The 15,495-nt window shown below is 44.1% G+C and overlaps 1 protein-coding gene across 3 annotated transcripts in view; it reads right to left on the bottom strand.

The window, feature by feature from the left end:
• Nucleotides 1-15,495, bottom strand: part of snap91a (synaptosome associated protein 91a) — a 235,946-nt gene that overhangs the window by 11,253 nt on the left and 209,198 nt on the right. For all 3 annotated transcript variants that reach the window (XM_068026003.1, XM_068026004.1, XM_068026005.1), the window contains 4 exons: nt 14,277-14,391; nt 13,301-13,324; nt 2,018-2,077; nt 1,691-1,795 (listed from right to left, as the gene is read on the bottom strand). In XM_068026003.1, the coding sequence (XP_067882104.1) occupies nt 1,691-1,795; nt 2,018-2,077; nt 13,301-13,324; nt 14,277-14,391 (304 nt within the window). The remainder of the gene's footprint in view (nt 1-1,690; nt 1,796-2,017; nt 2,078-13,300; nt 13,325-14,276; nt 14,392-15,495) is intronic.

Raw genomic sequence — 15,495 nt, 5'->3', positions numbered from 1 at the left:
TGCATACGTGATACACACATGCAAATACAGAGACAGAAAAGAGAAGAAAAATAACATGGAAAAAGTTTGAGGCAATATCTGAAGAGTTGTTGTTACGGTTCTTCGAGCTCACTGTAGCGTCCTTGATTGTAGGTAGATCTTGCTTTTCGTTGGGGCCCAGTATTCTTCTTAAACCTTGTTCGCTGTAGGAGACTTTTCTCTCTTGGGGTTCATGTGTCTTCAGTGGATTCAGAGGCTTGAGAGAAAGAGATAGCAAACAGACCTTCTCAGTTCGAACTGTTTGCTCTTACCTAACGCAAAGGAAGATGGTTGTGGTTGTTGGAGGTCAATTATCTGAGCTCCAGGACATCACTGCAGGAGTTCCTCAGGGTAGTATCCTAGGCCCAAGCATCTTCAACTGCTTCATCAATGACCTTCCTTCAATCAGAAGGTCAGAAGTGGGGATGTTCGCTGATGATTGCACAATGTCTAGCACCATTCGCGACTCCTCAGATGCTGAAGCAGTCTGTGCAGAAATGCAGCAAGACCTGGACAATATCCAGGCTTGGGCTGATAAGCGGCAAGTAACATTTGAGGCACACAAGTGCCGGGCAATGACCATCGCCAACAAGATAGAATCTAACCATCTCCCCTTGACATTCAATGGCATTACCATTGCTGAATCTCCCACTATCAACATCCTAGGGGCTACCATTGACCAGAAACTGAACTGGAGTAGCCATATAAATACCGTGGCTACAAGAGCAGGTCAGAGGCTAGGAATCCTGCGGCGAGTAGGATCTCCCGACTCCCCAAAGCCTGTCCACCATCTACAAGGCACAAGTCAGGAGTGTGATGGAATACTCTCCATTTGCCTGGATGGGTGCAGCTCCAACAACACTCAACAAGCTCGACACCATCCAGGACAAAGCACCCCGCTTGATTGGCACCCCACCCACAAACAGTCACCCCCTCCACCACTGACGCACAGTGGCAGCTGTGTGTACCATCTACAAGAAGCACTGCAGCAATGCACCAAGGCTCCTTAGACAGCATCTTCCAAACCCGCGACCTCTACCAACTAGAAGGACAAGGGCAGCACATACATGGGAACACCACCACCACCTGCAAGTTCCCCTCCAAGTCACACACCATCCTTAACTTGGAACTATATCGCCGTTCCTTGATTGTTGCTGGGTCAAAATCCTGGAACTCCCTTCCTAACAGCACTGTGGGTATACCTACCCCAAATGGACTGTAGTGGTTCAAGAAGGCAGCTCACCACCACCTTCTCAAGGGCAATTAGAGATGGGCAATAAATGCTGGCCTGGCCAGCGACACCCACATGCCATGAATGAATTTAAAAAAAGAATGGGTCAGGGAATGGTCCTTTGTTCCTCCAATCACTGCCTGTTAATATGCAAATATCTTTTCCAGCCACGGCTGATCTGTAACAAATCCTTTCTTCACTCCAGTAACAATTTAAAATCAATGTTAATGACAAAATTAATGTGCTTCATTCTTGGCAGGTGGGGGCCTAGCATGACAATAGAGTAAACTCAACTAGCAGTGACTAGCTCAGACGCCAGGCAGCACTGTGACTTGGATTTGTAGTATTCAAATTTCTTATTGTTGCGCTACAAGGTTCCATATTTATACATTTTCATATGCGTCTTTGGAAAGAAACCTATTGTATCCTCATAAAGCTTACCGGTGCTCCAGGAACTGCTCCAGCTCCAAATGCTGGTCTCATCATTGGCTGAGGATACATCATTGGCTGCTGAGGCATCATGGGTATTCCTGCACTTGCAGGTGGCTTAAACAAACAGCACATTTAACGAGTTACTTATTTCAAGAAACAGTAGATATTGTTAAAGAAAGTGATTTTACAGAGTCTTGGCCAACTTGCCTGATCAGACTGCATTTAACAAGATAACAGAATAAATTCTATTTAAAATCAGAAAAGTACTTCTTGAAATAAAAAGCCTTTAGATCTTCATCAGAGCAGTAGCGTTCTTATGAATCTTCTGCTACTTACCATCCCAAATCCAGGTACTGGTTGAGCAGTAGGTGGAGGCCCTACAGGTGGAACAGCTCCCTGTGAACAATTCATAGAACAGCAGATTTGAGTATATTGGTATAGATTAATTTGACTTAAACATGCTTTTACAGTGAAAATAAATGGCCTAACGAACTTGATTATTTATTTTTCATCTCTGAAATAACAAAGGAAGTACAATTACCTACCTTTGGTAGGAGCTCATTCTTTGAGATTTATCCATCATGCACAACAGGACTAGCCTTAGTGCAAAATAGGCAAAATCCCATGAGGTCATCCATTCAAAAAGTCAGAACCAGCCAGCTTTAAGATTCACACCGTTTCCCTAGCTGCTTTACTGAGTAAATGGTTTTATGTTCTAGCCTACTCTCCTCTGTTCTTTTCTGGAGCGATACATAGACCAAGTGAGAAAGGGGAAGGAAAGAGCGAGCTGTGTGTCTACGGGGATCATTTTAAATCGAAAAAAGACAGCTACGCCAAAGGGAGGTAATTATTTTCATCCTCATTTACTTTCCAACTACAACAAAGATTACACCAAATGCAGAAAGTGGCACAGGATAATCAGATTTAATGTTAGGACCATCTTGAGGTACAGAGGCTTCAAAGTGTAATCTCTTCTTAGCAGATAGGTCCAAACAGCAGAGTAGAAAAGACATCTAGACTGCTCCAAATAAAACAGCTTGCAAATAAAACGAGAGAAATCTGTAATGTGGACATACAAGTTACCTAGCGCATATAAAATAAGCTTTCTTCTGCATGATAGTTCATAACCAATAAAACAATAAATTAATACATCCAACAGCTCATGGTGGAACATATATGGAAGTACAGGAAACAATTGTCTAGATTTGCATAACCCTTTGTCTCAACAGTAAGTCAAGCACTGCTAAATAATACTTCAGCAAAATTTGGTTTGATCTTGGAGGAATGGAATATCAAGTAAAACAGAACATGAGAAATTGAGAATTTTAGACCACATATTGAAAAAGACCAAACCAATTCATTGGTTGAAGCTGCCAGTCATCGTGATCAACTGTTTTACTCTCCATCGGAGAGCAGCAGGTTACAATGGTTGCCAAATGCACACCCAAATTTTAATAATCCTCAGGACAGAATAAAAAGAGGAAGATCTTTTACTTAGACAACAATTGGGTTATAATTTGGAGGTGGGTAGGGGAACTGTGCTCCATCATAGAATGAGACAGCACAGGAACAGGAGAGAACCCATCGTACTGGTGCCAGCTTTTCGGCAGAGCTATCCAATTAGTACCACTCCCCCTGCACCGTCATAGCCATCATTTTGTCCCTTCAAGTATTTAATCAGTTCCCTGAATCTGATTCCACCACCTTTTCAAGCAGCGCATTCCAGATCACAACAACTCGCTGCATAATTTATTTTTCCTCATGTCACCATTGGTTCTTCTGCCAATCACTTTGTGTGTTCTCTGGTTCCTAACATTTCTGGCATTGGAAACCGTTTCTCCTTAGTTACTCTATTAAAACCTTTCATGGTTTTGAACACCTGTATCAAATCTCCTTTTAAACTTGAAAGCAAAATACTGCAGATGCTGGAAACTGGAAACAAAATAAAGTGCTGGTAATACTCAGCAGTTCTGGCAGCATCTGTGTAGACAGCAACAGAGTTAACATTTCGAGTCAGATATGACTCTTCTTCATAAGAATGAAGAGTCATATCCTACTAGAAACATTAACCCTGTTTTGCTCTACACAGATGTTGCCAGACCTGCTGAGTATTTCCAGCACTTTATTTTTTATCTCCTCTTAACCTTCCTTGTTCGGAGAACAATCCGAGCTTTTCCAGTCTCCCCACGTAACTGAAGTCTTTCGTGTCTGGTACTATTATGGTAAATCTCTTCTACAACCTCTCCAAGACCTTGACATTCTTCCTCAAATGTGTGCTTACAACTGAACACAATACTCCAGCTGAAGCATAACTAGTATTTTATAAAGGATTAGCATAACTTACATGCTTTTGTACTGTTCTTTTCTTTCTTCTTTTGGGCCTCCTTATCTCGAGAGACAATGGATACGCGCCTGGAGGTGGTCAGTGGTTTGTGAAGCAGCGTCTGGAGTGGCTATAAAGGCCAATTCTGGAGTGACAGGCTCTTCCACAGGTGCTGCAGAGAAATTTGTTTGTTGGGGCTGTTGCACAGTTGGCTCTCCCCTTGCGCCTCTGTCTTTTTTCCTGCCAACTACTAAGTCTCTTCGACTCGCCACAATTTAGCCCTGTCTTTATGGCTGCCCGCCAGCTCTGGCGAATGCTGGCAACTGACTCCCACGACTTGTGATCAATGTCACACGATTTCATGTCGCGTTTGCAGACGTCTTTATAACGGAGACATGGACGGCCGGTGGGTCTGATACCAGTGGCGAGCTCGCTGTACAATGTGTCTTTGGGGATCCTGCCATCTTCCATGCGGCTCACATGGCCAAGCCATCTCAAGCGCCGCTGACTCAGTAGTGTGTATAAGCTGGGGGTGTTGGCCGCTTCAAGGACTTCTGTGTTGGAGATATAGTCCTGCCACCTGATGCCAAGTATTCTCCGAAGGCAGCGAAGATGGAATGAATTGAGACGTCGCTCTTGGCTGGCATACGTTGTCCAGGCCTCGCTGCCGTAGAGCAAGGTACTGAGGACACAGGCCTGATACACTCGGACTTTTGTGTTCCGTGTCAGTGCGCCATTTTCCCCACACTCTCTTGGCCAGTCTGGACATAGCAGTGGAAACCTTACCCATGCGCTTGTTGATTTCTGCATCTAGAGACAGGTTACTGGTGATAGTTGAGCCTAGGTAGGTGAACTCTTGAACCACTTCCAGAGCGTGGTCGCCAATATTGATGGATGGAGCATTTCTGACATCCTGCCCCATGATGTTCGTTTTCTTGAGGCTGATGGTTAGGCCAAATTCATTGCAGGCAGACGCAAACCTGTCGATGAGACTCTGCAGGCATTCTTCAGTGTGAGATGTTAAAGCAGCATCGTCAGCAAAGAGGAGTTCTCTGATGAGGACTTTCCGTACTTTGGACTTCGCTCTTAGACGGGCAAGGTTGAACAACCTGCCCCCTGATCTTGTGTGGAGGAAAATTCCTTCTTCAGAGGATTTGAACGCATGTGAAAGCAGCAGGGAGAAGAAAATCCCAAAAAGTGTGGGTGCGAGAACACAGCCCTGTTTCACACCACTCAGGATAGGAAAGGGCTCTGATGAGGAGCCACCATGTTGAATTGTGCCTTTCATATTGTCATGGAATGAGGTGATGATACTTAGTAGCTTTGGTGGACATCCGATCTTTTCTAGTAGTCTGAAGAGACCACGTCTGCTGACGAGGTCAAAGGCTTTGGTGAGATCAATGAAAGCAATGTAGAGGGGCATCTGTTGTTCACGGCATTTCTCCTGTATCTGACGAAGGGAGAACAGCATGTCAATAGTCGATCTCTCTGCACGAAAGCCACACTGTGCCTCAGGGTAGACGCGCTCGGCCAGCTTCTGGAGCCTGTTCAGAGCGACTCGAGCAAAGACTTTCCCCACTATGCTGAGCAGGGAGATTCCACGGTAGTTGTTGCAGTCACCGCGGTCACCTTTGTTTTTATAGAGGGTGATGATGTTGGCATCGCGCATGTCCTGGGGTACTGCTCCCTCGTCCCAGCACAGGCATAGCAGTTCATGTAGTGCTGAGAGTATAGCAGGCTTGGCACTCTTGATTATTTCAGGGGTAATGCTGTCCTTCCCAGGGGCTTTTCCGCTGGCTAGGGAATCAATGGCATCACTGAGTTCCGATTTGGTTGGCTGTATGTCCAGCTCATCCATGACTGGTAGAGGCTGGGCTGCATTGAGGGCAGTCTCAGTGACAGCATTCTCCCTGGAGTACAGTTCTAGGTAGTGCTCAACCCAGCGGTCCATCTGTTTGCGTTGGTCAGTGATTATGTCCCCCGATTTAGATTTGAGGGGGGTGATCTTCTTGATGGTTGGCCCAAGAGCTCTCTTCATGCCATCATACATTCCTCTGATGTTTCCGGTGTCTGAGGCCAGCTGAATATGACTGCATAGGTGTTGCCAGTAGTCGTTTGCGCAACGCCTAGCTGTTCTTTGTGCAGTACTTCTGGCTGCTTTAAGTGCTGCGGATGTTAAATCGCTGGGGGCTTTCTTGTAGTTCAAAAGTGCAATGCGCTTAGCGGCTATGACAGGTTCCAGCTCTTCATTATGAGATTGAAACCAGTCTGCACTTCTCTTCGCACTTTTGCCGTAGGTGGTCAAAGCTGACTCATAGATGGCGTCTCTGATGTGGGCCCACTTGGTCTCTGCATCCCCTGTGGGAGTGTTTTGAAGGGCTGTTTCAAGTGAATTTAGAAATTTTTCTAACAGCTGTGGGTGAGAAATTCTGCTCGTGTTGATGCGCGATACTTCCGATACTTCAATCTCCGATCCTGCTGTCTTCACAGTCCAGAGTGTCTGCAGCCACGGCATGCGGTAAGTCCATTGAGGTGAAGAAGGAGCTGCGGGACCCGAGAGAAGTCCTGTGAAAAGGTGCCCCAAACACCCAAAACATCCACGAATGGCCCCCCCGGCCGCAACTTCAAAGCGCCCGCGGGAGATGGCTCGGAGAGCATCTGCAGCGCACTGTCGGCAATGCTGCATGCCTTTATTTAAACCACTGCAAAAAAAAAAAACCCTTAGCAAATGTAATCACCTCTAAGTCTGCCAAATGATGCTTCACCTCCCGAAGGACGTGCATGAGCTTTCCGGACGTCGATGGTGGGCACTGAGGAAATGGCTTATTACCTGCACCAGATTCCACCCCCCCTCCCCCCCCTTTACCCCCCTTCCACCCCCCCCCCCACCCCCGTCCCTGCTCCACCCTCTCAGCTCACCCCCTCACAACCCCGTCCCAGCCCGCCCCCCCCTCGCACCATCTTCACCCCGCACCCCCTTCCCCTGCACCCCCCCCCACCCCCTTGCATCCCCTCCTCCCACCGGCACCATCCTACACCTGTGTAGGGGCCCCAACAACCCCACTGCCTTGTGGGCGTCTCGGGAGAGACCAAGGCTAAGGGAGTAAACCCTAACAGAAAATCCGGAGCGGAACCCCGTAGGCGGTCATGTGTCACCTTTGGCATGTTTCCGGCAGTTCCTGCAGCCATACTGGTGCCAAACGTCGTGTCCTGCACTCCTTTGGACCCCACCAGAAAGGCCGAGAGGGGGGTTTTGACGACTGGGCAACTCTCAACCTCCATAAATTTGCCCAGGCATGCGCCATGGAGAGGTCACTCCATAGTTGCCTCACAGCGACTAAAACAACACGGAAGGCAGCAGTTACGGGTTATAAGTCCAGATAAATTGGCGTAGAAACTGGGCGCCACGGGTTGCCTTTGTCGGTGGGAGAGGTCATTGCACCTCACTGGACAGCTACCGCCCGCCTCAAACCGGGCAGCCCCCGGTCAATAAGGTTCTGTCCCGCCACAGTCTGCCTGCTTCAATGGGTGCTTGGAGCTCAGGGTCATTGCCCGAAAGGTGGACTGATACACCGCACCAAACAACATGAAAAAAGGAAAGAAGGTACCAGCCCTTCGTTTTGCAAGCTGGAACGTCAGAACTATGTGTCCTGGCCTGTCGGAAGACCTTACACAAATCAACGATTCTCGGAAGACCGCCATCATTAACAACGAGCTCAGTAGATTCAATGTGGACATTGCAGCACTTCAGGAGACTCGCCGCCCCGCGAGTGGCTCTCTAGCAGAGCAAGACTACACCTTCTTCTGGCAGGGCAGGGATCCTGAAGAACCAAGACAGCATAGAGTGGGCTTCGCCATCAGAAACTCCTTGCTCAGCATGATAGAGCCTCCCTCAAATGGCTCGGAACGCATACTGTCCATCCGACTGCTCACCACCTCTGATCCAGTACACCTACTCAGCATCTATGCTCCAACACTCTGCTCCGCACCTGAAGCTAAAGACCAGTTCTATGAACAACTCCATAACATCATTAGCAGCATCCCCAACACCGAACACCTATTCCTGCTGGGGGACTTTAATGCCAGGGTTGGGGCCGACCATGACTCATGGCCCTCCTGCCTTGGGCGCTATGGCGTTGGAAGGATGAATGAGAACGGGCAGAGACTGCTTGAGTTGTGTACCTATCATAACCTCTGCATCACCAACTCGTTCTTTCACACTAAACCCTGTCACCAGGTTTCATGGAGGCACCCAAGATCACGTCGTTGGCACCAGCTAGACCTCATTGTCACAAGGCGAGCCGCCTTAAACAGTGTTAAAATCACACGCAGCTTCCACAGTGCGGACTGCGACACCGACCACTCCCTGGTGTGCAGCAAGGTTAGACTCAGACCAAAGAAGTTGCATCATTCCAAGCAGAAGGGCCACCCGCGCATCAACACGAGCAGAATTTCTCACCCACAGCTGTTACAAAAAATTTTGTACTGTACGCCTCTATTAAATAAAGCCAAGGATCCCATGTTTCTTCTCAACTTGACCTGCCACCTTCAAGGATTTGTGTATACATATCCCCAGGTCTCGGTTCTTGTATCCCCTTTAAAATTGTACCATTTAGTTTCTAATGCCTCCCTCATTCTTACTACCAAAATACATCATTTCATACTTCCCTGGGTTAAATTTAATCTGCCATGTGTCTGCCTATTTTATCAGTCTGTCTTTGCCTACCTGAAATCTGTTACTAACCTTCTCATTGTTTATTACAGTTGAGCGTCATGTCATCTGCAAAGAAATTATGTTCTGCAACTCAAGTGCAGGTCATTTACATATTTAAAAAGAGTTGTGATCCTAATACCAACCAGACAGAACCTCTACTATTTCCACCCTTACTTCCTTCATTCACCTGGGATGAATCTCATCTGGAGCATGTGACTTTTCTACTTTGAGCACTGCTAACCTTTTATGTATATATATTACATCTGTCTTCGCTAGAGAAGGGGATGCTGTCAAAGTACTCAGTTAGAACCTCAGCCATGTGCTCTGCCTCCACAAAATGATGTGCTTTCTGGTCCTTAATTGGTCCCACTCTTCCTTTGGCTATCTTTTAACTACACAGATTTAAAAAAAAAAAAGACTTTTAGGTTCCCTTTTTGTTTGCTGCTTATGTATTCTCATACTCTCTTTTCCCTTCTTAATGCTTTTTTTTTTTGAAGATCTCCTCTGTACTTTCAGTATTTAGCTTCTCGCAATATTTTGGGGGAGAGGTCCCAATTGTCTACTAAAAGGTGACAAAGTAAAAAAGAAATCTTCAAAACTTTTTCTCCAAAAAGGCAATGTTCTAAATGCAAGGGGATTCAAAATGAAAATTCAGATAAAGTGTAGAAAAAATACAAAAGCTCAACATTTCTGGTATGGTGAAATACTGCAAAGTGAAAACAAATTAAGGAAGGCCATCTGAAGAACATGAAAATAATAGATAAGGAGCAAAATGTGGATCTTACACAGCTGGTAAGATTTGAGCTGCTCTTGAATGGAAGATAAATAAATTCCTGGTAGAATGCAAGTCATCATATGTTGTGTTTTTGGCAAGGAGTACACTGATTTATCAAAAAATAGTTACATCTGATAGGTCGTCAGAAGATTGAGCACATCTTCTGAGGTTGCAAAATATATCTATTTTGTAATAGGTTAATAAAGAGCTGTGCAAAATTATTAAATATTAAAGGAACCCGATTCTTTAAAAATGTTTACATCTCTTGTATTTGAGCCCATTTAGTTGCATTTTCCATTATGGAGCAAAGCATACAACTGAATTTCTCATTTGCCTAGATTAGTAGAGCTGGATGCCATATTATGCCAGGCTGCAGAAAAAGGAGTAACTCAACTGAACGGAATGGCGGGTAATTATTTTTGGTAAATAGAAAATGAAAAAAAAAAAATCACAGCAATTCTGTGGAATCTATAACCCATCCGGGGTGTACTTAAGAAAACTGAATTGTATCCCTTACTGAAAACTGCATCTTTAAACAAGATCTAATCCATACTTTTTTTGGAATTGTTCAGAAAATCTCGAAATTCAAACGCGCAGAAACATTTCAAATCCACAAAGTGCTTAAGCAAGGAGTCAGGAGGGCTAAAAGAGGTCATGAAAAGTCATTGGCAAACAGGATTAAGGATAATCCCAAGGCTTTTTATACGTATATAAAGAGCAAGAGGGTAACTAGGGTAAGGGTTGGCCCACTCAAGGACAGAGAAGGGAATCTATGTGTGGAGCCAGAGGAAATGGGCGAGGTACTAAATAAGTACTTTGCATCAGTATTCACCAAAGAGAAGGACTTGGTGGATGATGAGCCTAGGGAAGGGAATGTAGATAGTCTCAGTCATCTCATTATCAAAAAGGAGGTGGTTTGATTTTTTTTTTATATAGAGATACAACACTGAAACAGGCCCTTCGGCCCACTGAGTCTGTGCCGACCATTAACCACCCATTTATACTAATCCTACACTAATCCCATATTCCTACCACATCCTCACCTGTTCCGATATTCCCCTACCACCTGCCTATACTAGGGGAAATTTATAATGGCCAATTTACCTATCAACCTGCAAGTCTTTGGCATGTGGGAGGAAACCGGAGCACCTGGAGGAAACCCACGCAGACACAGGTAGAACTTGCAAACTCCACACAGGCAGTACCCAGAATCGAACCCAGGTCGCTGGAGCTGTGAGGCTGCGGTGCTAACCACTGCGCCGCCCTCTCTGTTGGGTGTTGGGTGTCTTGCAAAGCATTAAGGTAGATAAGTCCCCAGGGCCTGATGGGATCTACCCCAGAATACTAAGGGAGGCAAGGGAAGAAAGGGAAGAAATTGCTGGGGCCTTGACAGAAATCCTCATTGGCTACAGGTGAGGTCCCAGAGGACTGGAGAATAGCCAATGTTGTTCCTTTGTTTAAGAAGGGTAGCAAGGATAATCCAGGAAATTATAGGCAGGTGAGCCTTACGTCAGTGGTAGGGAAATTATGAGGGGGGATTCTTCGGGACAGGATTTACTCCCATTTGGAAACAAAAACTTATTAGCGAGAGGCAGCATGGTTTTGTGAAGGGGAGGTCGTGTCTCACTAATTTGACTGAGTTTTTTGAGGAAGTGACAAAGATGATTGATGAAGGAAGGGCAGTGGATGTTATCTATATGGACTTCAGTAAAGCCTTTGACAAGGTCCCTCATGGCAGACTGGTACAAAAGGTGAAGTCACACGAGATCAGAGGTGTGCTGGCAAGATGGATACAGAACTGGCTCGGTCATAGAAGACAGAGGGTAGCAGTGGAAGGGTGCTTTTCTGAATGGAGGGATGTGACTAGTGGTGTTCCGCAGGGATCAGTGCTGGGACCTTTGCTGTTTGTAGTATATATAAATGATTTGGAGGAAAATGCAGCTGGTCTGATTAGTAAGTTTGCGGACGACACAAAGGTTGGTGGAGTTGCGGATAGTGATGAGGATTGTCAGAGGATACAGATCGGTTGGAGACTTGGGCGGAGAAATGGCAGATGGAGTTTAATTCGGACAAAAGCGAGGTAATGAATTTTGGAAGGTCTAATGCAGGTGGGAAGTATACAGTAAATGGCAGAACCCTTAGGAGTATTGACAGGCAGAGAGATCTGGGGGTACAGGTCCACAGGTCACTGAAAGTGGCAATGCAGGTGGATAAGGTAGTCAAGAAGGTCTACCTTCTGGTCGCCACACTACCAGAAGGACGTGGAGGCTTTGGAGAGGGTACAGAAGAGGTTTACCAGGATGTTGCCTGGTCTGGAGGGCATTAGCTATGAGGAGAGGTTGGATAAACTCGGATTGTTTTCACTGGAACGACGTAAGTGGAGAGTCGACATGATAGAGGTTTACAAAGTTATGAGTGGCATGGACAGAGTGGATAGTCAAAAGCTTTTTCCCCAGGTTGGAAGAGTCAGTTACTTGGGGGCATAGGTTTAAGGTGCGAGGGGCAAAGTTTAGAGGGGATGTGCGAGGCAAGTTCTTTACACAGAGGGTGAGTGCCTGGAACTTGCTGCCGGGGGAGGTGGTGGAAGCAAGTACGATAGCGATGTTTAAGAGGCATCTTGACAAATACATGAATAGGATGGGAATAGAGGGATACGGTCCCCGGAAGTGCAGAAGGTTTTAGTTTAGGCAGGCATCAAGATCGGCACAGGCTTGGAGGGCCGAATGGCCTGTTCCTGTGCTGTACTGTTCTTTGCTTGAGGAACTGCACTACACACCATACAAGTAGTACTAGCACAAACTACACATCTTATATGCTGGTTCAGTACACTGTGAAGCAATAATTATTGAAGTGGTTCAAGTGATGATAAACTACAAGGTTCAACTCTAGCAGTTAGTTAGCTTAACAGAAGAGCACAGTGGCTGAAACCTTCAGAAAACCATCTATTATATGATTTATAATAATTGTTACAAGCTTTAATTGTGTTCAGCTCGAGAGCTTTGACATGGATACCAGTTAATTAATTCCCTGTGACACTGACACACAGATGCCATTCTAGTTTTTTTGATGAATTATGTAAGTGCCATCATCCTCATATGATATTACAAACATAAAACAATGAATTTGTGAATAAGTTTTTTTTGCAAAGAGAAGTAATTTATAAGCACAAGATGCATGCAAAGGGAAAAATGCAAAATTCAATGACACAAAATATTTGATTTATAATAACTACAAATGTCAGAGGCAGGCAAAAATTTCAGTCAGTTGACCACTCAAATTGTAAAACAGCAGTAACAAAAGCATTAATAAAATGTAATACTGCAGGTTAGTAGGCGAGTCAATATGTTTCCAGTCACATATTTGAATAAAATTAATTTATAAAAGACACTTTTATCTAAAATTTAGGCAATGAAAATAGAAAATGTGTGTTTGTAGAAAAAGATATCACCATGAAGTGTTAAGCCTTGGGGAGGCTCTGGGATTGTTCTTAAGAATTACTTAAAAGTCTTCATAAACACAGATATGGCACTCCTGGACAGCATACAGGAAAACTTAATGTCTTATTATAGCTGATCCCTCTTTCACTTCTTGTCTCCTACCTCCATCTCCCTCTCCTGTGTTGCAATCTTTTGTCTCTTAATCCGACATTTCATAACAGTTTGGGTGTGTGGGAAGAGTTCAGTTATCATGCAGTTAAAACTGAATAATCAATACTTCTTGCAAAGTCAATATTCCTAAAAAGAATGCTGTTCAGAAAATGGTTAGTAATGCTGTCAAAGGCTGTAGCGTAGAATAGGTCTCACTTACATAACATGGGATTGGCCAACCATTCTGTTAAGGAAAATTGTAGTTAAATATACATTACTTCTCACCATTGATTTACTGATAAACAATACAAACGTAGTAACTTAATAAAAGCTGCATTTGAAAAGGTCACTAATTAACTGAATATTAAAATGCATCATTCCTTCAGCTGAGTTATGCTCGTGAATCACTCACAATTGCAATGTCATAGCTGCCAAAAATACTCAAACCTGCAGTTATAATAAAAATGGCAGTCGAGCAAGCACTCCCATAAATATGCCCATTTTATTGGACTCATCAATCTACCATTCTGCCAATGGAATGCCCAAAATAACACATTTCAATAAATTATTTCATATTGTTTCTGGAAGGAAGACAACTGTTCCTAAATCTTGAAATATTTTATCATATTCCCGCACATTCCTGCTGAATCATTTGACATTTATGCGATCACCCTAGAATTACTTCAGAATTCTTCCAGATCAGAACACAAAGAACAATGGGTATATTAGAATCACTGCAGTTCATTTCTCTGGAATCAATACTCTTTTGAAACACCAATGTACTGTACCACAAAAATGTCACTCACATCCTGCGTGGGAGAAAAAGGTTTCAGGGTGAGTTGCCCTGATATGCTGCTGCGCACCTTCTAGAGACTGGTTAGAATGACATTCACAGAAAACTGTGCACAGGTGACCTATCTACCCTCACGGTTGGAAAATGCTGCAAAAGAAAGCTAAGAAGGAGTGCATTTTTTTAAAGTATGAATTATGGTACAAAAAACATTAGAATCTTGTTGGATATACATACACGATGTGTAGGCAGCATGAAATGGTTGATCATGTATAATTTAATTGCACTAACAGGAAAATGAGGACACCATGTTTGAAAGGCCCACACACTGGAAACCGTGTTCCATCAACATGATAAAACAGTAAAAAGCTTTTAAGTTTATTTAGTAAAGCAAAAATGTGAGTACCATTTGATTACTGGGTGGAACACCTGCTGGCCAAGCTGTGGTTGGAGCAACCTTCGGCTGCCAGTTTGCTCCGCCTGTCAACTTCCTTTCAGAGGCATTCCACTGAAGATCACTCCTATAATTACAGTAAATGTTAAAAACAGGTTAAAAATATGCTACTCAGTTATTCCTCTTAGGGATGTGTTGATTATTCACATGCAATTATTTACTTTTTTCTTTAATATTTGAGACAATAAATTCAGATACACTATATGTAGCCATACATGACAAAATGTATACTAAACTCCAATTACACTATAGAACCTGCTAATTTTATTTTGCTCTGATTTTACAATTACAACGTTATTCTAAGTTACATTAAAAATATTACTAACATCGATGCTAGAGCAACTTGTAAAATAAAGTCGATTTGATGGACTTAAAAAGGGATTTAATGTTCAATAATAGGCACAGTCCTCCAGCCCATAAGAGACACAGCCAGATTAGGGTACAGATAGATGGAGCAAGTTATTTATATGGAATTTGCCAAAGTGGTTTCATTTCAACGAGCACCAATTCAAACTTGAACAATAGTGATTTTTCTGAAATGTTAAGTGTAAATGAAAAATTGTGCGAAAAACACCACCAGGCATTGAAAGATTTCAGATAAATAGTTTGCCATCTCATTATGGATGACATCATATCTTTTCAGCAAAAAGATAGATCGTCCCACTTCCACACTGCTGCGTCTCTTTTTCAGGAGAGTTGATAATTCTCTAAGGACACAAGCAAGTGGATATCTAGTCACTCATTTGTGGCATATTTCTTGAATTACCAGAGAATGAATTTTCCACTTGTGTGGACAGACAGTAAGGCGACTGAAGAGATCACTCCCGTCAAGATGGAGATGCCTTGGTCCAAGCACCATAAAGTAAAGGCCTGCTACCCGACCCGAATCCGACAGGACCCGACATGTGTTGAGTTCGGGTCGGGTCGCATTTCTGGGTCCGGAATTCGGGTTGGGCCAGGCCGGATTGGATCGGACACGCTCTATCACCACCTCAGGTAAGTGACTTACCATGTTAATTTACTTTTTGGACTTTAAAGATGGTTTTGCTAGTTATTTTAAGCTTGTGCAGGTAAGGAACAAAGTGAAAAACAGAAGGTAGGTTAACTGATGGCCGCATTAGGTCGGGCTGGGTCAGGAATGGGAAACAAAATGGAAGGACTTGGGCCAGGT

Source organism: Heterodontus francisci, chromosome 3 (genome assembly GCF_036365525.1).
Source record: "Heterodontus francisci isolate sHetFra1 chromosome 3, sHetFra1.hap1, whole genome shotgun sequence".
NCBI classification, from domain to species: domain Eukaryota; kingdom Metazoa; phylum Chordata; class Chondrichthyes; order Heterodontiformes; family Heterodontidae; genus Heterodontus; species Heterodontus francisci.
Note: the sequence above shows the minus strand (reverse complement) of the source record. Positions and strands in the feature narration are given on the sequence as shown.